Source organism: Cervus canadensis, chromosome 10, assembly GCF_019320065.1.
Source record: "Cervus canadensis isolate Bull #8, Minnesota chromosome 10, ASM1932006v1, whole genome shotgun sequence".
NCBI lineage: Eukaryota > Metazoa > Chordata > Mammalia > Artiodactyla > Cervidae > Cervus > Cervus canadensis.
In genome coordinates this window covers 26,406,889-26,430,202 of record NC_057395.1, presented here as the reverse complement: position 1 = coordinate 26,430,202, position 23,314 = coordinate 26,406,889, and the positions used below count along the sequence as shown (strand labels likewise).

The 23,314-nt window shown below is 41.8% G+C and overlaps 1 protein-coding gene across 1 annotated transcript in view; it reads left to right on the top strand.

The window, feature by feature from the left end:
- Positions 1-23,314, top strand: part of C10H10orf67 (chromosome 10 C10orf67 homolog) — a 157,283-nt gene that overhangs the window by 86,266 nt on the left and 47,703 nt on the right. Inside the window, exons 7-9 of the mRNA XM_043480550.1 lie at positions 9,263-9,418; positions 16,855-17,002; positions 18,131-18,189. Coding sequence (XP_043336485.1) covers positions 9,263-9,418; positions 16,855-17,002; positions 18,131-18,189 — 363 coding nt within the window. The remainder of the gene's footprint in view (positions 1-9,262; positions 9,419-16,854; positions 17,003-18,130; positions 18,190-23,314) is intronic.

Here is a 23,314-nt window from a genome sequence, read left to right as displayed (position 1 = left end):
TATACAGGGGACTAAGGAATGAAGTCACTATTTCCTTATTGGGTATTTTTTCTTCTGGAGGAAAATTTGGGCTAGATAGAGAGCCTTAGGGAACTGAGTGTTGAGGGGATTTTGGAGAAGAGGCAGCTAGTTGGAGGGATGTTTACACTGAGAAAGGCCACCAAGGAGTAGAGGGAGGCCTGCATAAGCTATACATGTATCGTTCTGCACAGACCTGATCTCTTTGAATCTGACAGGGTTGGGGCTCCAGGTCTTTGTCTTAGGCGGCACTGGTGATGGAGCATTAGTTATAGAACTGTGAGTGGCAATGCTCGGGGAAACTTCCTCCTTTTCCTAGGGCAGATAATTAATGACAGTGAAAGCAGCTATCACTGAGTGACTTATTTGCTATGGCCCAGGCACTGTGCAGAGTGCTTCATGTGCTTTTATATTTCTGTAAAAAGACAAAAAAGACTCATTAGGCTCAAATGGATTGCAGAAAAATGTAAATTTTAATACCTAAGTTTTTATTTCAGTGCCTTCCTTTTTGGTGTGACTGTAATCGGCATTCAGAAAGAAAGTTGGATGGAACTAACTCTCTTCTTCCACGTGTCCTCACTCGAATATTTGGATAAGACCCTAATATCTCGTGTCTTCTCCCCTCTCACTAAGCCGCCATCTCCTGGAATGAAAATCATTATAAGTTGACTTCAAATATTCTCCCACGATATCTCCCCCATCAAATAATCACATCTTTTTTGGTAACTTTGAAGAGATCGTTGCAAACAGCTCTTAATTCATTTTTCAGGACTACAACGCTTCTGTGGATAGCAAGTAGCAGTGTTTATTTCAGGGACAGTATTTCAGGTTTGTCTTCTTCCATACTTTCTGAAATATGGGTGAAGGTTCAAGGCAGAATCACCCAAATCCATTTCAAGGCTATTATGTTAAAAATGAGTCTGTTAAAATGGTAAAATAGTAAAATTATAATTAAAAGTCTCTGAAGGGAGAAAGCATGTATTCTTACAATATAAGCCTTGCTGTGTTGTCATTGTCTTCCACCTTTGGAGAATTGCAGAGTTATAGAAGGTCCCATTCTAATGAGATCACTAACTTTAGATTCCAAATTTTGATGCAGCAAATACTATCCAGGTGTTAAATAATTTTTATTTCAGATTAAAAAAAAAGTCCTAATAGTATTATGCAATAAGATACCAACATTTTGGTGTTTGGAGGGGATTAAATTTTCTAGACTTTGATTTATGAAACCAAGATGGGCTTCTGCCAAGAGCAGGGCGCGTCCTCTTGGACTGCCAGTAATGGAGCAATGGCCTGAATGAGGTTTTTGTTGAAAAGAGAGCGAGAGAGAAAAGTGCTCAGATGAAATGACAAGAAAATAAAGACTATGAAGAAAAGAGTTGCAAAATAGGTCATCCCATACTCACTATGACACAAGCTGTACGAAGCGTCTTCCCCCTTAACTCTGCCCTTTCTCCTAAGCGATCGCCCCCTGTGTCCTTGAGTGCGGGCAGCAGGATGTGGGCGCCCTTGTGATTAGGGTGTCCTTCTACCTCCAGATGCTGGGAGAGCACCTTTCTTACGCGAGGTTGATTTTCTGCTTTCAGGGAGACAGAAAGGAGGGTCAGAGTGTTCCTCCTGCATTAACCATTTCTTAAGTAACTTTAATTCAAAGTAATCAATATGCCATGGAGGCACATTTTAGGGCGGGTTGCACTGGGCCCCCACCAAAGGATGATGAAATTTTGACAAGCGTAGGGAAAATGGGGGAAAAGACAGGGAAGTGGCCCACTTGACATCATAGAGGCATTAAGTTTCAGGGCACAGCCAGGGAAGTGCCAGTCTTTTGGTATAAGAGGGCTGAGAAAGTGGTGAGAGCTGATATAGGAAAGGGAACCCATGGAATTTTTTTTAAGTCTTTATTGAATTTGTGACACAATATTGCTTTTGTTTTGTGTTTTGGTTTTTTTGGCCATGAGGCATGTGGAGATCTTAGCTCCCTGACCAGGGATCAAACCCACAGAACCTGCATTGGAAGGCAAAGTTTTAGCCACTGGACATCCAGGGGAGTCCCCGGAACTTATGTTTTATCTCGAAGACATCAAAGAATCATTGTAGAATTCTAAGCAGCTTTTTTTGTGAATTAATTTTTACTGGAGTATAGCTGATTTAGAGTGTTGTGTTACTTTCTGCTGTATAGCAAAGTGAATCTGTTATATTGTACATACACATATATCCACTCCTTTTTGGATTCTTTCCTCATATAGGCCATTACAGAGTATTGAGTAGAGTTCCCTGTGCTATACAGTAGAGTCTTACTAGTTATCTATTTTGTCTGTATTATGTATTTTATGTATATATGTGTGTGTATGTCAGTCCCAATCTCCATATTTATTCCTCCTCTCTGCTCCACAAGCAGCTTTCATGACCTGCTTTAGACTTGCAAACCTTGAGAGATAACTGTTACTGGAGTGTTTATGAGACTTGGTAAATAATACTTGTCCTCCCCACTCAAGTTCTGGACTTGGTAAAATAAAGTCAGGGAGCCAGCAGACGGAGGTCATCTGCTTCACTGATAAAATGGACTATGGGTACCCAAAGCCAGAATCTGGCAGATTAACTCCTCTCTCAGGCAGAAATGGGCTGGGGCAGTTCTGTCTGCCAGGTCAGAGCATCGGCTCCCCACAGAGAAAGGCAAGGGGCAGGAGACTGCCAAGATGTGACCATGTTCCTTCCGCCAATGTTTTAATCAGATAAATGGAGTCATCACTCCACCTAGAAGGAAACAACATTGCCTAGGTTTTTCTTCTTCTCTTAACACATTGACCTTAACCACTTAGTCTGTGACCAGCTAGGCATGTGTCTAAGCCTTGGAGGGTGGTGGGGAAGAAAGCCCTGCTCCCACCTTCATGATGCAGACCCCCCCATACCATCCCCCGCTCCTGTGTGCATCCTGAGACCACTGGTGCCCTGGAAGACTCAGCATTGGGTTAGAAGAGTGCCTCATTTACATTAAACTGTAAGGTCACTTTGCTCCGCATACTGAGAATTTGCCTTCTGGTCTGTTTCTCACCCCAGATTATGTCCAGCTGTGTTGACCAATATTACCTGTCAAGAGGTTTTGCCTGTGAGGTCAAATAACATCATAAAATTGTTCTAATAGTAAAAAAACCCAACAGTTATGTCCCAGATTTGAATATGAACTCCTTACTTTCAACTGCCAAAGGAAAAATATTAAATTTTCTTGTAAGACCAAAAGAATGAAAGTCCAAAATAAAATTTTCTTGCCATTGTGAATTAAAACACCAAAGACACAGCCCTGCATCCTTCCCTCTCCCTGTTCCCTGCATCAGAGCCAAGTTCTCAGGGTGCATTGCGGTCAGGAGATGGGTGACATGAGGGGGGATGGAGTGGATGTCAGTGCGTCAAGCACCACGGGCACCAGCTTTCTTACTGCCAGAGGAAGGGGCTGTGCTGTGGAAAGGAGACAAGCCATAATCAGTGCTGTGGTGTTGGACTGGAGAGGAAGGTGTTGGTGTGAATGTATGTTGTTTAGATGTAGATATTGTATTAGGAGAAATTAATTAGGAGAAAGTGTATTAAGAGTTAGAGAACCAATAGGATGTATGGAGAGAAAGAGATGGAGATTCAAGAAATTGACACCTGCGGTTGTAGAGGCTGGCAAATCTGAAATCTGAAAAGTAGACTGACAGGCTGGCGACCCAGGGAAGAACTGATGTTCCAGCCCGAGTCTGGAGACACTCTGCAGAATTCCATCTTCCCTGGGAATCTCAGTCTTTCTCCCAAGATCTTCAACTGATTGGATGAGGCCCACCCACCATATGGAGGGTAATCTGCTTTACTCAAAGTCTAATGATTTAAATGTTGATCTTATATAAAAATACCCTCACAGCAATATCTAGGCTGGTGTTTGACTAAATCTGTGGATACTAGAAAAGGAACCCAGGCTCAACCCCTCTCCTCCTTTTTGGGCTACAAGTCTAAGGGAGGCCAGAGCTGGGAAAATTCAGATTTGATGTATAAGAGTAAGCTGGGACTTTGAGGTTTATTTTTGGCTTGCCCTTCTTTCCTTTCTTCATTCCTTTCTTTCTTTTATTCAACATGGTTATTGCTATCTAAGAGTTAAAAAAAAGAAAAAAAAGTCATGGCACTTTCCTGAGAGTTCTTCTAAGAGGTTGAAACATGAGACAGGATATCAGATTTGAAAGGGTGGTGGGGAAAAAAAACAAACTGCTTTCTGCTTACCTCCTCTTGAGCCCAGCTCATTCAATAGTCATAAAACATCATGGAGATGTTCATGAGAACATGAACATCTCATGTTCATCATGGAGATGTTCTCTTCATCCTGGAGATGAAGAGAAATGAATCCAGTGTGTTTGGGCCTTACAATTATTTTATGAAATGTCAAAAAGTGAAACTTTCTGTTCTGTTAAGAACTGTGCCCTCCCTCCCTTCACCCCACCCCACCCCCACCCTGAAGCCCAGAGGGGCTGAGCACATCCTAAAGGCAGGCTGGCCCCAGTGATGCCAAGTGTGTACAGCATCACGGCACAGTTTCTGGTGGGATTTTTTTTTTTTTTTTTGGTTGTACTGGGTCTTTGTTGCTGCTCAGACTTCAGTTTGGGCAAGGGGGGGCTACTCTCTAGTTGTGATACACAAGCTTCTCATTGAGGTGGTTTCTCTTGTGGCGCACAGGCTCCAGGGCACACAGGCTTCAGTATTTGTGGTACATGGGCTTAGTTGCCCCTCCACATGTGGGATATTCCTGGATCAGAGGTTGAACCCATGTGTCCTGCATTGGCAGGGGGACTCCCTACCACTGAACCACCGGGAAAGCCCAGCAGGCAAATTCTTTACCACTGAGCCATAAGGAACCCCCCTGGTGGGATTTTTTTTTGAATATTTATTTATTTGGCTGTGTCTGGCTTTTGTTGTGGCTTGCAGAATCTTCCTTTGCAGCACACTGGACTCTTCAGTTGTGGTGCATATGGGCTCCATTTGCTGCTCCTGGGCTGTAAAGCACATGGGCTTCGGCAGTTGTAGCACGCAGGCTCAGTTGCCCCAAGGTGTATGGAACCTTCGTTCCCCAACCAGGGATTGAACCCATATCTCCTACATTGCAAGGCAGGTTCTTAACCACTGGACCACCAGGGAAGTCCCATGGTGGGATTTTAAATGAGCTCCCAGTGGTTTTTGTCATGTTATCAAGGAGATGACTCAGCCAGTTTATCAGAAGCATCTTTGTTAGGGCTTCTCAGGTGGCACAGTGGTAAAGAACTCACCTGCCGGTGCAAGAGACCCAGGAGACGTGGGTCTGATCCCTGGATCGGGAAGATACCCTGGAGGGGGAAATAGCAACCTATTCCAGTATTCTTGCCTGGAAAATTCCATGGACAGAGGAAGAGCCTGGTGGGCTATAGTACATGGGGTCTCAAAGAGTCAGACACGACTGAGCATGCATGCACACATGCTATAGGAAGCACTATAATTCACGGTCACATCACATGCCCTGGTGGCTCAGATGGTAAAGAATCTGCCTTCAACGCAGTAGACCAGAGTTTGATCCATGGGTTTGGGAGATTCCCTGGAGGAGGGCTTGGCAACCCATTCCAGTATTCTTGTCTGGAGAATCCCAGGGACAGAGGAGCTATATAGTCCATGGGTCACAAAGAGTGGGACCCATCTGAAGCAACTGAGCGCACGTGCACTCACATACACACACATACACACACACACACAGAGGTGAATATGCCTGATGAACAGGCATATTGTTGCCGGATTGAGATGCAAAAATCCTCAACAAATTACTAGTAAATCAAATTCAACATTTCCCATTTTACAGATGATAAAACAAACCCGAGGAACTTAAGAAACTTGTTCAAGGCAACAAAGCTACTACTAAGTGGCAGATTCATCTGCAGACCCAAGCCAACCTATTCTAATGCTATTCAGGAGATTGACAAGTAAGAGCTTAATAGGCAGCCTAGAAATTCCAAATGCGTGGAGACCTGTGGTCCCACAGTACTTCTGAGAAATTGCATGCTGAGTATCAGCACTGGTAAAATTCCCAGTCTGGTGAGGGAAGGGGAGAGAAGGCCAGCACAAGTCAGGGATGCTATTTTGTCCATCGTACTAAGGGAGTTAGACTTAAGCCTGTGAGGACAAGGAGAGCTGCGTTTTAGAAAGATCAGTTCAGTCACAGGGTGCAGATTGGTTGGAGAGGACAAAAGAAGAGTCAGGGAAGTCTCTGTGCTATACAGTAGATTATCATTAGTTATCTGTTTTGTGCATATATCACTAGTGTATCTATGTCAACCCCAATTTCCCAATTCATCTCAGTGCTCTGCGGTAACCTAAGTGAAAGTTATTCAGTCATGTCTGACTCTTTGCGACCCCATGGACTATACAATGAGCGGGATTCTCCAGGCCAGAATACTGAAGTGGGTAGCCTTTCCCTTCTCCAGGGCATCTTCGCAACCCAGGGATCGAACCCAGGTCTCCCACAATGCAGGCAGATTTTTACCAGCTGAGCCACAAGGGAAGCTGGTGGTGATGTAAATGAGAAGGAAATCCAAAAAAAGAGGGGATGTTTGTATCTGTATGGCTAATTCACTTTGCTGTACAACAGAAACGAACACATTGTAAAGCAACTACACTCCAATAAAAATTAATTTTTAAAAATTAGATAGGTATTTAAAAAAAAGGGGGGGGGGAGGTGAGTTAAGAGCTACTGCAATGGTGCAAGTGAACCAGACAGAGTCCGACTGTAACTGAACCGGACCCTACGGGGCCTTTCTGGAACAGACCCCCTCCCCCATGTCCTCTGCTGCAGCTCATCTCTGAAGCACCCAGATAACAGTATCTGATGCACACTTCCTGAGCTGTTAAACAGATGCTAAAACCTTCACCAAACGGAAGCAGTTAACTACTTAATGACCATGAGCACACAGCCTGCCTGCCTCCTGGATTCTAAGAAATAATAATATGAATCCCCGTGACACCTCCCAGTTACCTCACCATCAACCAATCTGAGAATTTTGCACCAGCTGGTCACACACCCTGGAACTCCCCTCCCTCACCTGGCCTTTAAAAATACCTTGGTGAGGAATTCCCTGGCAGTCCAGTGGTTAGGGCTCTCTGCTTTCACTGCTAGGGGCCAGGGTTCAGTCCCAGGCTGGGGAACTAAGAGCCCACAAACTGTGCACAGCATTGTCAAACAAATAAATACATTAAAAAAAAAAACTGTTGAAACCCACTGGGGAGTTCAGGCTTTTGAGCATTAACTGTGCTGGACTCCTTGCTTGGCACTTAATAATAAACACGGAACCTTCCTTTACCACAACCTGGTGTCAGCAGATTGTGTGTGCTAAGTAGCTTCAGTCCTGTCCGACTCTTTGCAACCCCATGGACTGTAGCCCTCCAGGCTCCTCTGTCCATGGGATTCTCCAGGCAAGAATACTGGAGTGGGTTGCCACGCCCTCCTCCAGGGGATCTTCCTGACCGGGGATCAGACCCAGGTCTCCTAAAGAATTGCAGGCAGATTCTTTACCATTTGAGCCACCAGGGGAGCCTGATGGCAGTAGATTGGCAGGCCCAAATTTTGGTGGTGACATCAAGGCGGTGGATCACGGAAGGAGAGGGTAGGTTCGGGAGTGACTGAGAGGTGCATTGAACAGACTTGGTGAGTTAGTGAGGGAATAAAAGGTGCTTCAAATGACAGAAAATGGGTTTCTGGCTTGGGCTGATGTTAATGGGAGAGGCAGAGAGGAGCAGAGTGAAGACGGGGACCTTTATTTGGACCTGTTGAATTTGAGATGCCCAGGAACTTACACTCAGGGCACCCGTGGGGTAAGTGTCTTAACCTCTGCAGAGCATTTAAGCTGGAGACATAAAACAGAATAGATGTGAAGAACTGATCTACATACTCAATACTGTTCTCTAGAATCACCCAATTAAAAACCCAGTATTGTCATATGGTTGTTCTATTTTCACTCTTTCTTTTTTTTAAATTTTTTTTATTTTCACTCTTTCAAACTCTACTGCGTGTTCATTTACTGATCTTTTTCATTAGTGTGGTATAGACTGTCAGCGTTATGTCCTTGCCTAGACTCTTTTTTTAAAAATTCATTTATTTTGGGTGTGCTGGGTCTTCACTACTGTGCAGGTTTTTCTCTGCTTTTGGCGAGCGGGGGCCACTCTCTAGCTGTGGTGTGCGGGCTTCTCACGGCAGTGCCTTCTCCTGTTGTGCAACATGGGCTCTGGGGTGTGTGGGCTCCATTAGTTGTGGCACATGGGCTCAGTAGTTGTGACTCCTGGACTCTAGGACCCCGTGTGGGATTGTGCCAGACCAGAAATGGAACCTGTGTCTCCTGCATTGACAGGCAGATTCTTTACCACTGAGCCACTAGGCATGCCCTAGCTTGACTCTTCAATGCTACCCGGACATAATATTATTCTTCTCAGTCTGCCAGTATTCATCATATAATATTAGAACAATTTTAGTTTTTAAGTTTAACTCTTTTAAATACAATATGATGTATATTAGCAGATGTGATTAAATTTTACTATATTTATTGTAAGTCCATGTGTCCAAATACATTAGCAACAAACGGATGATGAAAATAAAAAATTCTTCCATAATTCCCAAAAGAGTCCAAAATGGGCAAAATGCTTTTGCATGTCTGTGTTGAAAATGAGATTTTTATATGTTGAAGTAAATAGCAGTGCCATTTTATAGCATTTTCCTTGCTTTGATTTTGTGACACAATTCTTCAGAGTACTAACTGTGAATAGGCTAGCACCTCAGTGCTTAAAATAGGTTCAAGAAATGGTTCTTTTTTTCCACCCCTCCATTCCAAACCATCGAGGGAATTAGTTGCACCACTGAAGTACATTTCTTTTCTGTTTTACATAGTCAAAATTTTTGCTAGTTTCCTTTCTAAAGATTGAAGTAGGACATTCAGAGTCATGTAGATTTACTGCTAAGGCTTACTATTTTTATTATTGGCAGACTGATATAGTCAGTGTAAGACATTGTGCTTTGTCTCTTATAGGATAATAGTAATGCCATTGTAATGCCATTGACACTTTTAGTGTATTGGTCAATGTAAATATCATAATTTACTAAAACTTGCATGCAAGTTGCAAAAATAAAACAACTTTACAGGACAGGAGCTTAAATAAAACATGAAATGGTTTCTGCTGGTGCTAGCATAGTATCTGACTAGTATCTTTCTCCCCCCAGCAATACTTTGAGGTGGAAGAAGAGAAGACATCCCTGCATGACGCAATGACTGTCAAAATGAACATTTTGTTAAAAAGACTGAGGGAGAAAGAAGAAGTCATTAAGGAATTACGAGAAGAACTAGACCAATATGAAGAATATGGATTTCAAAAAGTTGTAAGTTTCACAGCAAAGAATAATTTATGTTAATATATGTAAATGAAGTTACGGCTGTCTAAAAGCTTGGGTTTGGAATAAAGGGACTACAGTGGATGTATCTTGGGTATCTTCTTCACAAAATAAGACAGTTCAACCCTTTTTTTGCTCAATAACATAGTCTAGAAAACCCATAATAATTATAAATAGGAGCAGTATAATAGTTCTCAATTTTTATTTGCAAGGGAAATAAAATAACCTATCTCCCACCCTAGAAAAGCATGTAAATACATTTTTGTTTTAATACAGAAGAGTCCCACCCTTTTTTTTCAGTTCAGTTAATCTGAAAGACACAAAACTATCTCAAGTCAGAGGCTTCCAAGAAACCAGCTTGTAACAGGATGACCTTCCATAGAAATGTCAAGAAGGAAAATTCTCAGAGGAGTTTCGCCCTGTTCTCCCTGTTGTAGTGGGAGCCAGGAGCCGCTTTACTGCTCCACGGACTGAAGAGAACAAAAGTGGGGAGAGAGAGAACGCAGAAAGGAGAGCTTAGCTACCTGCCGAAGAGATGAATGAGAAGGATCTGGACGTTGTGGACCCTGAACACAAGTTTATTTTCATCTCAAATCAACTCAAATAGTCATAGAGGGGTTTTCATATTAGGTTCTAAGAGCAAGAAGTGGATTGTTGGAGTAGGAGAGGTGACCAGAGAGGCCAGAGGATCACAACCTGCTGAGTGTCAACTGGCAGGGGTGCTTCCTCACCTCACAGCTCAGTTCACCAATGAGGAAGCAGAGACTTACCCATAGCATGCAGCGGGTAAATGCTGACGTGGCATGAAAACCAAGGTCCTTCTGAATCCAAAGTCCCACATAAGGAAATGTAGCTTTTTCCCCTGTATAGAGTAAGAATTAAAGGTTGCAATATACATATATATGTGTACACACACACACACACACACACACACACATATAGGGTTGGCCAAAAAAAGTTTGGGTTTTTCCATAGGATGTTATGAAAAACCCAAATTAACATTTTGGCCAACCCAATATATACACTCTTATATAACTTATATATTTATTATATGTATATTATATTATTATACTAGACTATGGTATTACAGTATATATATAAATCAATATAACATATATAATTATTATAATTAAGTGTATAGTGATCCCTGTGTATGAAAGTGAAAGTTGCTCAGTCATGTGTGGCTCTTTGCAGCCCCTTGGACTATATAGTCCGTGGAATTCTCTAGGCCAGAATACTGGAATGGGTAGCCTTTCCCTTCTCCAGGGGATCTTCCCAACCCAGGGGTTGAAGCCAGGTCTCCCACATTGCAGGCAGATTCTTTACCAGCTGAGCCATGAGGGAAGCCCAAGAATACTGGAGTGGGTAGCCCATCCCTTCTCCAGAGGATCTTCCTGACCCAGGAATAGAAACAGATTCTCCTGCATTGCAGGCGGATTCTCTACCTGAGCTATCAGGGAAGCCCCGGTCACTAAGTGTATATCACTAAGTGTACATCACTAAGTGTATAGTGATCCCCGTGTAGATACACATAAATATTGACTCGTGTGTGTGTGTATATATATATATATGGGAAAACTCTGAGAAGTAATATATCAAAATGTGAATGCTAGGAAGAAGAAACACTTCCAGGTTGCTGGGCTATTTAAGTGTAGTCCTTAGTATATCTAAGTCCCACACTAGTATTCTTACTTAAAATCCCCAAAGTTAGAAAAGATAAAGAATAGAACTTGCACCATTCTAAAGGACTTTGTTTATTAACTGGGGAAAGAATACTTTGTTTAATCTGTTAGAATTCTCTATGTTCTACAAAAACAACAAAAAACAAAACAAACAAAAAAAGAATTCTCTATGTTCTAAAAAAACCAGAGTATCTTCTAAGCAACTTAATATTAAGTATTCTTATCATAGATATAATATAATTGAATATTATTTCTTTTTACATATTCTGACCACTTTGGAGGAAGAGACGCATCCAATTTTTGCATTTACTTTTCTTATCTTGGGTCTACATTTACTCTTAGTTTTTTGGAGAAAATAATTTAATAGAATTATTAGTAGAAAATTTAATAGAAAAGTTGTAATAGTTTTGGCTTTTATTCCTGCCCTTGACTAATGATGTCCAGCATTGATTAGCAAGGCAATTTTGATCCAATTATTTCCCACTTGTGAAATGAAAAGTGATCTCTGCCTAGCCAACAGTGTTATGAGGAGGATTTGTTGTGGTGAACATGAATCGCTGTGAGTTCTTTGAAGAAAGGCATGCATATAAATTCTAGTTATCATGATGGGGAAATACACAAGTCTTTATTACCACCTGGTTTACATTCCATAAAATGCACTGTTGAAAATATCCCACTTCTGTAATTGAGCTTCCAACACGAGGTCTTTCTTGGTGTGTTTACACCTCCGATTGTCCTCAGCCTGTTAACTGGTCTGTCTGGACATCCTGGGCAAAGAACAAGATGAGGTGGGCGGGGCTTGGTGAGGACCACCGGAAGTGGGAGGGTCCACCCCTGCTGTTGTATAAACAGGTGTTCTCTGCATCTGGTGGCATTCTGAAGACCTTGATGGTGGTTATTGTTCAGTTGCTCAGTCGCGTCCAACTCTTTGTGACCCCATGGACTGCAGCACGCCTATCCTTCACTGTCTCCCAGAGTTTACTCAGACTCATGTCCATTGAGTCAGTGGTGCCATCCAACTATCTCATCCTCTGTCACCCCCTTCTCCTTCTGTTCTCAGTCTTTCCCAGCATCAGGGTCTTTTCCAGTAAGTCAACTCTTCATATCACGTGGCCAAAGTATTGGAGCTTCATCTTCAGCATCAGTCCTTCCATTGAATATTCAGGGTTGATTTCCTTTAAGGTTGACTGGTTTGATCTCTCTGCTGTCCAAGGGACTCTCAAGAGTCTTCTCCAGCAGAAGACCTTAGTTGTTTCACTGTATTTTGTCTCCATGGACACCACATCAGTATTGCTGTAAACAACTTAAGATTTGAGGAAGGTGAGACTCCTGATTAACTGAGTGTATATATACATTTTCCCCAGCACCAGAGGACCCTAGTGAAACACCATGCTAGGGCAATGCAGAGCAGGGCTAGTGTACCTTTCAGTAGGATGGACATGAGCACTGCAAAAGCAGGTTATATAAAAAAAAAAAAAAATTTGAAATTTCTCTTAAAAAATCTTCTAAGAACTAGCTTTCCTAGAACTCCATGCCACTCAAGTTCTAGGTGAAGTAAAGTCACTCAGTCATGTCCAAATCTTTACAACCCCACAGACTGTAGCCTGCCAAGGCCCCTCCATTCATGGGATTTTCCAGGCAAGAATACTAGAGTGGGTTGCCATTTCCTTCTCCAAGGGATCTTCCTGACTCAGGGATCGGACCTGGGTCTCCTGCATTGCAGAGGGTTTCTTTACCGTCTGAGGCACCAGAGAATCCCTAAATTTGAAATTTGAAATTTCATCTAATACGACTGCTCCCTCTAGCGGTGTAGAAAGCTCAATACAGCAAGTGTCTGAAATTAGATTTGTAAAACCAAATTTGGAGAAACAATTAGAAATTCTCAAAGCAGCAGTCAAAATAACTCGCAAAAACAACTTGAAATAAGAAAATTGAGTAAGCAATAAGAGAACACTCTAGTTTGTTCTTTCTCATAGTCTGATCACATAAATTACTTCACCGTTACTAGTCATAATCTCTCTCCAGATTGTTTTAGAGTAAAATCTAAGAATGACAGGAAAAGGAAGGTTTAGTAAACATTTAGCTTAGCTTATATTTATGACAAGATGGAAATCAGAAAAAGGGATCTCATCAAGTTACAGAAACCTCATCTCTCCAGGTCAGAACATCCTTAATGTTGAATTTTCCCCGAGAGGGCTTCACTTGGTGTCTCAAATGGTAAAGAGTCTGCCTGCAATGTGGGAAACCCAAGTTCAATCTCTGGGTTGGGAAGATCCCCTAGAGAAGGAAATCACAACCCACTCCAGTATTCTTGCCTGGAAAATCCCATGGATGGAGGAGCCTGGCAGGCTACAGTCCACAGGGTCAAAAAGAGTTGGACATGCCTGAATGACTAACACACACACACCCATTCAAGGGCTGAGTGTCTTTTCAGGCTCTGTGAACCCCCTCAATGAGTTAATGGCACTCTGCTATAGTTTTGAGGTTGCCGTGCTATATGCTGATAAATCCATTCAAGAATTGCTGAAGGAGCTAGCTGGTCAGGCTAATGTGCCTGTGTGTCTGTGTACCCACGCACACACCTGTGTGCTTCAGTTGCAATTAGAGTTGTTTTGAAAAGACTTCATTTTTCTTTCTTACCCCAACATGGATGAGCTATGCAACCATCATGCCCACCCACCCCCGCCACCACCAATATGTAAACATGACTGTTTGTTGCTGACAGTTTTGAAACAGAGCCGTCATTCAAGAGCGGCAGCTCTGCAGGGCTGCACTGCCCCAGTGGGCCACTTTCTTGGCTGTCACTCACTGGGAAAGCACCTGCTCGTCTCTGTGACTGTCACACAGCATGGGCATGTGGCAGAAACCCCTGCCCCCCACCCCCAGCATCAAATTGAGATGTCCAAGCACTGTACGCGGAGCCTGCAGAATTGAGACGCCAATGTGGCAAAAGGGAGACTGCTGGGAAGGCATCTGCGGTGCCCCAGACAGTGCTTCTCTGCCTTTATTGACTGTCTGTGTGTATGGGTCACCTGCAGCTCCTGTTAAGATATAGATTCAGACAGGACTGTGTTGGGGCCGGAGATTCTGCATTTTCAAAAAGCTCCCAGGTGATGCCGAGGCTCCTGGTCCTTGGACCACATTTGGAGTAGTGAGGCTCTTGAGAACACCCATTCCCAAAAATGGTTCTTTCACCACTGTTTGGGATTCTGAGGCCTCGGACAGGGATACTGCACATCCTGTGGCTGTTCACAAGAGAAATAGCGTGTGAGCCGGCACTGAAGTCCTAGCGTCCACTGCATGATAGAAGAACTCTAAACTGACGAGTTCCTTTATAAATTTTAAGTCCCAGAGTGACCATGGATCGCACTGCAGGCTGTCTTGGGCAATAATGTAGCTTTAAATAGCTTTAACTAGTTAACCACCTTTTAATGATCTCCATCCTTCTTAACTTCGGTTTATTAACACAGCTTGTTTTAAAGAAGTCTCCTGGTTTCAGTGAGCCCAAGCTAGTGGTGTGGGCAGATGGTAGGAGAAACACCACCACAAAACCTGCCACTCAGAGTGTAACAGATGACCGTAGCCGCCCAGAACTACCCCTTTGTTCATTTTGCTAATGAGTGTCCTCATTGCTGTGGGAATCTGAATAGTTAATTACTTGCAGTTCCTGCAGCTGACAGATGGTGGGGACAGAGCTAAAGGTTAACCTCTCAGGAACTGGGGCTGTCCGTGGATTTGCGGGAGGGGGGAAACCCTTGAGTTGGAAGTGTTCCCTTGTTTCCTGCTTTTCTAGGAGATTTTTAGAAAACCCATTTAGGTGCTAGCTGCCACCTCTTGTAAATTTTACACTTCATCTGATTATTCAAATAGTTCTCGTTTAGTTTATTATAATGGATGCTCACATAATCCACAATGGATGTTCATTTTCTGCCACTGTTAGGAAATGTACATTTAAGCCAATTAAGGCAAACGCTGTTTGCTTTTTAAAAAGCTTTTTCAGCCTAGAAATTCATTCTTTGATGTTCTCAAGTTGAACCATGTGGGACAAGAAAATAATGACTGGGATTCTTTCTTGTTAAGAAAATAGTGTTATTAGTTATTAAATTTGTTAGTTCTCATTAGTTAAGAATGAATTGGGCTTAAATAATTTAAGTTGAATGATGAATCAAAATCATGAAGATTCACAATTGGACTTAGTGAAAATTTAATGTCATCATTATAAATATTAAGTCTGGTATAACTGACTTCATTAAAAAGTCCCTTGTTGTTTTTCAAGGGTTTATTCATGTACTATAAAACATGATAGCTACATATTTTTCTTTTGAACCATTATGACCACAGAAGAAACCTTTTTTTTTAATAATTTACTTTCAGTTATCTCTAAAGTTAAATAAAAGTATACTTTCTAAAGGACACTGGTTATATTGGGAGGAATGACTTTTTGGGAAGAATGATTTTGTTTTTGAGAGATTTTATTCTTATGTATTTGCAATCATGGCATTGCTACTAAAAGAATAGCTTATAATTCATCTGAAAATTAAAGTTTAAAAGTATTTCTAGTGTCCATATTGATTTTGAACAAAGGCATATAAATACTTCTGTCTCTTATACTGTAATAATACAATGACTTTCAAGCATGTTCTTTACTATTTTGAGATTGCATAATCAGTTTAATATTTTACCATCATGAAATATAAAGTTCTGCATCAGCTTCTCCAACTCATTACATCTTAATTTTAAAAAGAAGTGCAGCAAGTAAAATCTAGACAGCCATAAGCAAGTATAGTCAGATGTTTTCAATAGATTTGAAACACACGAGAAGAAGAAAAGAAGAGTAGCTGTCCCAATAAGCTTCTATTGCGTAAGAAAAAGCGTCTCCCGTAATGGACATGGCAAGATTTAAACAAAAGACGCACATAATAAAAATGTAAATGAGTTTGCTTTACTAAAACTATAACTTTAAAGTCTTTTGTTGTAAGTTATCCTGAAACCTTCTTACAAGGTAATCACTGTTTGCATAGAGATTTAAACCGAAGTCTTCAATAGCATTCAACGCCTGCACAGTCCCAGTGTGACAGGCATGCAAAGCCACGTTAATGTTCAGAATATGAATTGCCTCTGGGTGGCTCCTCCACCCAGCAGAAAACCCAACTGTGTGGATATCCGTGTGCCTGATGGGCTCCATGCGGCTCCCAGCCTGAAAACGTCACCACTTTGACATGTGGTGCGCTCCTCTTGACACTGGCAGCGCTGACACTGGGAAATGCCACAAAGGCAACAAGCCCCCCGCCTTGGCTGTGCACTCTGCCCCCCGCCCCCCGCCCGCACCCCCTTCCCCCGGCGCTGCTGCCCGTCCACGGTGCCCCCAGCCTGCCTGGTTACGGCGGACAGCACTTCAGACGCACACACAGAGGGAAGTGTGGGTGGAGGGCCCCAGCTGCCTCCCCGGACACAGCCTCCATAATGAATTGACCTGAATGATGGGGGCACACAAACAGTATGATATGCATTATTCCTGTCAATAAACTGTCCCCATGCGCTGTGGTCTTTGTACAGAAGGTACTGCAGCCTTTCTTCCAGCAAGCTCTATTTTACTCTCCTTCCCTTTTTACTATTCATATTATAAGTGTGTAATAGAATTCAGAAAATTATATGATAGCTCTTCTGTATCTGTATTGTCTCGTCTTGCATATTTAAATCCTTGGCTCCCTGCTTAGAAATATGGAATTCTCCCTCTTTTAGGATTCTTTTATCAAAGAGAGCAGCCCTCTGAGAACAACTCTAGAAAAGGAAAATTCGGAGTTCAGAACGGAAAATGAGAGACTGCTTCAAGTCATTTCAGAACTCGAAGAAGAAATCCAGCTCAATGTAAAAGAAAATTCCGTATTAGGTAAATTTTAGAGTCATTTTTGAGAAAACTCTATACATTGGGCACTTTTATAAAATTCATGCCCATGCTTGTCTTTTTCAAACATGTTCTTGTTACCAAACCATATTTACATTTAAAATATCAGCTTGTTAGCCACTTTTAATTTTCATTCTTTTCTTGGGACAGAAATTGGTCATACTCCCCTAGCCATGCCTTTCTAACTCAGGGTGGTTGTTTTTAAATCCAAGCATTGACCTTTGAAAAATGTGCTCGTCAGTGCTCAATATCACTTAGAAACATTATAAATATTAAACAAAATTTCATGTGCTTAATCTAAAACCTAAAATTTCTAACATTTTAATATTTGAGCGTATATATTGAGGTGTGCTTTGTGAAGAAACAGAATTGGCCCTTCAGGAAAATATGCTTCTACTTACAACTTTATCTTCAATTTTTGGCACAAATTTTAAGTACAAAATTTCCATTTGTTGACCCTATACCCCCTTCTTACACACCATAAACATTGGTAAACATTGCATTTAAATCATTGAAGTTGGATTGCTTTAAAGCTTTTACAGGCAATGCTATCACTGTATTTATGTTAGTTATACAGTTTTGCCCTTGAGTAGGCAATATAAAGTTTGTAGCGAAACATTGATAGGTTTTGCCCTTTGAGTAGGCAGTATAAAGTTTGTAGCGAAACATTTATAAAAGCAGATATGGGGCACTGTTTCTTGGATGTAAGTTATACCACGCCAGTGTAGTTTCATTTCTCTCCTGATGTGGTGTAATCATGCGTCTTCAGGTTTTGGTATTTCTTACTCAGTCCATAAAGTGCCACCTGCTAAAGCAGTTTGTATTGGCTGTGACTAACAGCAAAAATGTCCCTTGCTAGACTCGATGAAAAGCTTTCAGCCTTCAGCCACACTTGGATCTTGAACTTAGTTCTTAATCCCTATCTGACCAGCCGTCTGAACAGCAGGAAGAAGGCTGTGAATGTCAAGGGCAGTTGTGAAGGTCATAGTCCTGCTAGGACTTGCGTCCACCATGCCTGCCAGTGGTGTATAGCCTGCCCTGAAGCAGGCAGATTGAATACAGGGCTATAAGCTTGTAATTTCATGGTTGGCCTCTCTCTCCTTTTGTTTACAGAAGATGAAATTATAAGTCTGAAAGAGATGGCAGATAAGGATCATAAAACTATTCAAAAGGTACTGTAACTTTTTTACATTGATGAATGACTCTTTTCAATGGAAATATCAGCATAATTAATGAAATAACACTACGCCCCCGCCTTGTCTTGTGATGTTGAGAAAAGTCGATTCCTGTATTTAGTGTTGTTTGGGATTATTTCTCTAGTAATGAGAAAGGATTCCATCTTGAAAATGAACTCATGTTTTCTTTCATTTGGCATAACTGCATGTCTACCTTGTTGACTGTAAGGAATTGAAAAATATGACACAGGGAGTCCAAAGATATGCTTGTGGAAAAATGATATTATTAGGAATGGGCAGCCTATTTTCATATCAGATATTGTTTTATCTTCATTTCTCTGTATGCGAATGAACTGGGTTTGTATTTTGCAGAAAATCTGTATTTAGAGCAGGGAATGCTTTTGATATCATAAAGATCAAGATTTCCTGGGGCATGCAATGTCGCAGAACCACAGCAATTCCTACCCTCCACACCCAGGTCAGGGGCTCCTGCTTTCAGCTTTCTCAACTCTCAAAACCCTTCTCTGTGATGGTCAGCCTGCACAGCCAAATCCCCTGCGACCCAGAGTCAGCACTGGTCTCTTATCTTTTCCCAGTGCTGAGCACTGGTATACTTAAAAATATTCTTTGAGTGATTTCATAGAATAAGAATGTATCTCTAGAGTTCACAAAATTTACAGATAAAAATGTGAATTTATATCCTCGAATTATTCCAAATCAAGTTTTGCACAAACTGAATCGAGAATCAATTTTTAAATGAAAATTAAAGTTAGATAAAATTAAAAATTGAGTTCCTCAGTCATGCTGGCCTCATATCCAGAGCTCATAAAGCTTAAGATTCAGATTTCAACCTAGATTTTGCACTTCTGGTATTCTTAGGTTTTATTTTTCATTTAAAAAAAAGTTTTTTTAATTTTATTTACGTACTTATTTACTGTCAGTGGTGCAGTGCACATACAGGATCTTAGTCCTCAGACGAAGGATCAAACTCACGCCCCTGCAGTGGAAGGGTGGAGTCTTAACCACTGAACCACTAGGGAAGTCCTATTCTTATGTTTTAGATAAAATTACTTCCAAGAACTGTTTTTTATTTTTTGGCCACACGATATGGGATATCTTAGTTCCCCTGCCAGGGTTCGAATCTGAGCGCCCTGGATTGGCAGTGTGGAGTCTTAATCACTGGGCTGCCAGGTTAGTCCCAAGAATTATTTTCTGAAGAAATGCATACTGTGACAGGTCAGAATTGGGAGATGTTTCCTATGATCACTGAATCCATCACAGGTTTTCACAACATGAAGTCATTTTCTGGTGCTTGAGCCTGTTTTCAATGGTGAGGATGCAAGTGTCATTCTTACAGAGATAATGAGAGTATAAGAATAGACCAGTTTAAACTTCTTGGCACCAACTTTTAAGGTTAAAAATGAAATCTTAGCTTTCTAGTTTTACTTAATAACCTGCAAGGGCATCATGTCAGTTTATGTAAATATTTCTCGTTTCTCAGTCTGTGCTATCACTGGTAAAGATGAGTCGGACAAGCCTACTCTTCTCTGGGAGGAGTTCAAGGAAATTTAAAAAAAGTCCCACCATTAAGGCATCAATTAGAAAGAAACATCCTCGCTGAGTGTCTGGTTATACTTTGTATGAGCTCAAGTATTCTGATTAAACGCTGCCTTCATTCTCTAGAGCTGCACTGCCCAGCGTTAGCCACGTGTGGCTTATTGAAAGCCTATGTCTCGTGCAACTGAGAAACTGAATTTTAAATTATGTTTACTTTTAATTTTTAAATTTCAATATAAAATACTGATACTTGTTTCAGTTACTGAAAAACTTTTATGTATATTTTGAATAATTTGAACATGTGAATGTACATTTCTATTTGTAAATTTTATGAAATCTAAATGCAGATCAAGTATCTGCCATAAAATTTTAGCCTTCAAATTGAGATGTGCTCTAAGTGAAAAATACACACTGGATTTCAAAGAGTCAGGTGCTGTAAGAAATGTGAAATATTTTGCTAATGATTTTTTTGCTGATGATTTTTAATATTGATTATTATATATTTAAGCTATTTTGCATCATTATTGGTATAAATAAACTATATTATTAAAGTTAATATCACCTTTTTTTACCTTTTTAAGAAAGCTGTTTAAAATTCCGTTTTATATATGACACATATTTTTATTTGACAGTTTTGTTCTAGACAAATATAGCAAATCTGTAGTTTGATCATATTTTTTATCCTGTCTCCCTTCTTTTTTTCTTTATATGCACTGGGCCTCCACACACATGTTGAATGTAGGCATGACTTGGTTTTGAGCAGGAAAAATCTAGACCCTTGGGTCTCTGTTCCATTTCTGACACTATAGTTACTTGGGCCGGTTTCTCATTCTCCTTCTTCCTGAGTCTCACAGGCTTACCGTGTGGATAGAATGAGATAATGTACGTCAAAAGGCTTTGTCAATTGGAAAGCAGACCAGGAGTTGTTGACCAAAATGAGAGCTAATATTTACTGGTTTGTTTCCAATATCCTTCATTAAATCAATTGTTCAGCAATGTTCATTAGATGCCTTTTAGTGCCAGGCACTGCTGAGATACAGAAACTTTATACACACATACACAACACACATGGGCTTGCTGTGAAAGAGATCAAATCTAGAGAGAGAGACAATAACCACAGGAGAGTGTGATGGGGCTGTAATAGATGTATGTACATAAAGAAGAGATGCCTTCATGGCAAATAGATGGGGAAACAATGAAAACAGTGAGAAACTGTATTTTCTTGGGCTCCAAAATCACTGCAGATGGTGACCGCAGCTGTGAAATCAAAAGACACTTGCTCCTTGGAAGAAAAGCTATGACCAACCTAGACAGCATATTAAAAAGCAGAGACATCACTTTGCCAACAAAGGTCTGTCTAGTCAAAGCTATGATTTTTCCAGTAGTCATGTATGAATGTGAAAGAAAGAAAGTGAAGTCGTTCAGTCGTGTCCGACTCTCTGCAACCCCATGGACTGTAGCCTACCACACTCTCCGTCCATGGGATTTTCCAGGCAAGAGTACCCAGGGATCGAACCTGGGTTTCCTGCATTATAGGCAGATGCTTTACCGTCTGAGCCACCAGGAAAGAGTCTCGTATGAATGTGAGGGTTGGACAGTAAAGAAAGCTGAGCATTGAAGAGTTGATGCTTTTGAACTGTGGTGTTGGAGAAGACTCTTGAGAGTCCCTTGGACTGCCAGGAGATCCAACCAGTCCATCCTAAAGGAAATCAGTCCTGAATATTCATTGGAAGGACTGATGCTGAAACTAAAACTCCAATACTTTGGCCACATGATGCAAAGAACTGACTCATTGGAAAAGACCCTGATACTGGCAAAGATTGAAGGCAGGAGGAGAAGGGGACGACAGAAGATGAGATGGTTGGATGGCATCACCGACTCGATGGACATGAGTTTGAGCATGCTCCAGGAGTTGGTGATGGACAGGGAAGCCTGGCATGCTGCAGTCCATGGGGTCCCTAAGAGTTGAACATGGCTGAGTGACTGAACTGAAAATTGACCTGGAAGGTTCTAGAAATGCTTCACAAATTGTTCCAGACCTGTCTCCTACTCCTTCTCTTGAACTGATTCCAGGTGTTTAGGGTTTCCCTGGTGTTTCACACGGTAAAGAATCTGCCTGCAATGCAGGAGACCTGGGTTTGATCCCTGAGTCAAGAAGATCCCCTGAAGAAGAAAATGGCTACCCACTCCAGTAATCTTGCCTGGAGAATCCCATGGACAGAGGAGCCTGATGGGCTACAGTCCCTGGGGTTGCAAAGAGTTGGACACGACTGAAGCAACTTAGCATGTATACATGTAGGAAGGTGGAAGGCTACATATGAATTGTGAATGTGTAAAGTGTAAGTTACCCCCGTGGAACTCTGGTGTGGCTGGAGCAAGAGGTGGGATCTAGTGAGACCACGTGGTGAGATTTGTGTGAGCACAGGAAGAGAGGGGAGTCTGGGGTGTGAGGAAGGAGTAAACAGAAACCAGAAGAGCGTACAGGAGCAGCTCAGAAGCCTTGGATAAGCTACATGTTCCCCTTTGCAGCCCGCTCTCAGCTTGCAGTCGCGTCTGACTCTTTGTGATTCCGTGGACTGTAGCCCACCAAGCTCCTATGTCCATGGGGTTTTCCAGGCAAGAATACTGGAGTGGATTGTCGTTTCCTCCTCCAGGGGATCTTCCCATCCCAAGGACCAAATTGGCATCTCCTGTGTCTCCTGCATTGGCAGGCAGATTCTTTTACCACTGGGCTACCCGGGAAGTCTTTCATCCCTGGATACAATTAAAAATGAGTTGAAAATGGGACTGAAACACTGTTAAGGTTCAGCAGCTTTTATGTTTAAATTTTAGTAGTCAAATGACAGCTGAATCTGTTTCAGCTGTGGCTACAAGATGAATTTCCTTCTGAGAGGGGATGGACCAGCAGTCAGAGATTATATCCCAGGTATGGCAGTGTCGGGATACAGGGCAGCGTTGGTTGCTATGGGGATGGTTGGGGGCACAGCCAGCCTGGATCATAAGAGATCATGGAAGTTCAGAGGAAGGGCACCGAGCTGGCCCTCAGAAGAAAGGTTAGAGTTCTCCAGGAAAGGATGAAAGGGAGAGAAGTGGGAAGAGCCAGAACACGTATAGGGGGGAAGGTACGTGACTGATTACAGCGGGAGGATGTGTGGGAACAGGGGTGGCTAGAAGCAGGGCACATGGCTGAGGATTGTTATGCATTTCGGGGGGAGTGTGAGTTGCCTCCTGAGTGAATGGGGCATCTTGGACACTGGGGCAGGATGGAATTCGTGTTTCAGAGAAAGAACAAATGGAAGAAAGGAAAATCCAGGTCCAGAGAGACACCAATTAAAGATTTCTTGTATAAACCAGGATAACTTAATAGAAAGTCCCGAAATAGGAAGAAGACAGTGACACGGGGATGAAGAAGCAGGTAGATGAATTCAAGAGATGATTAGGCAATAAAAGCCATGGCCTTTGATAAGATTGAAATTGGGAGAGAGAAAGGAAGAGAAGTGGAATGCTGACACTCAGATGAAAATGAGTACAGTGGTAGAGCAGCAGAGAGTGGATTTCACAGAAA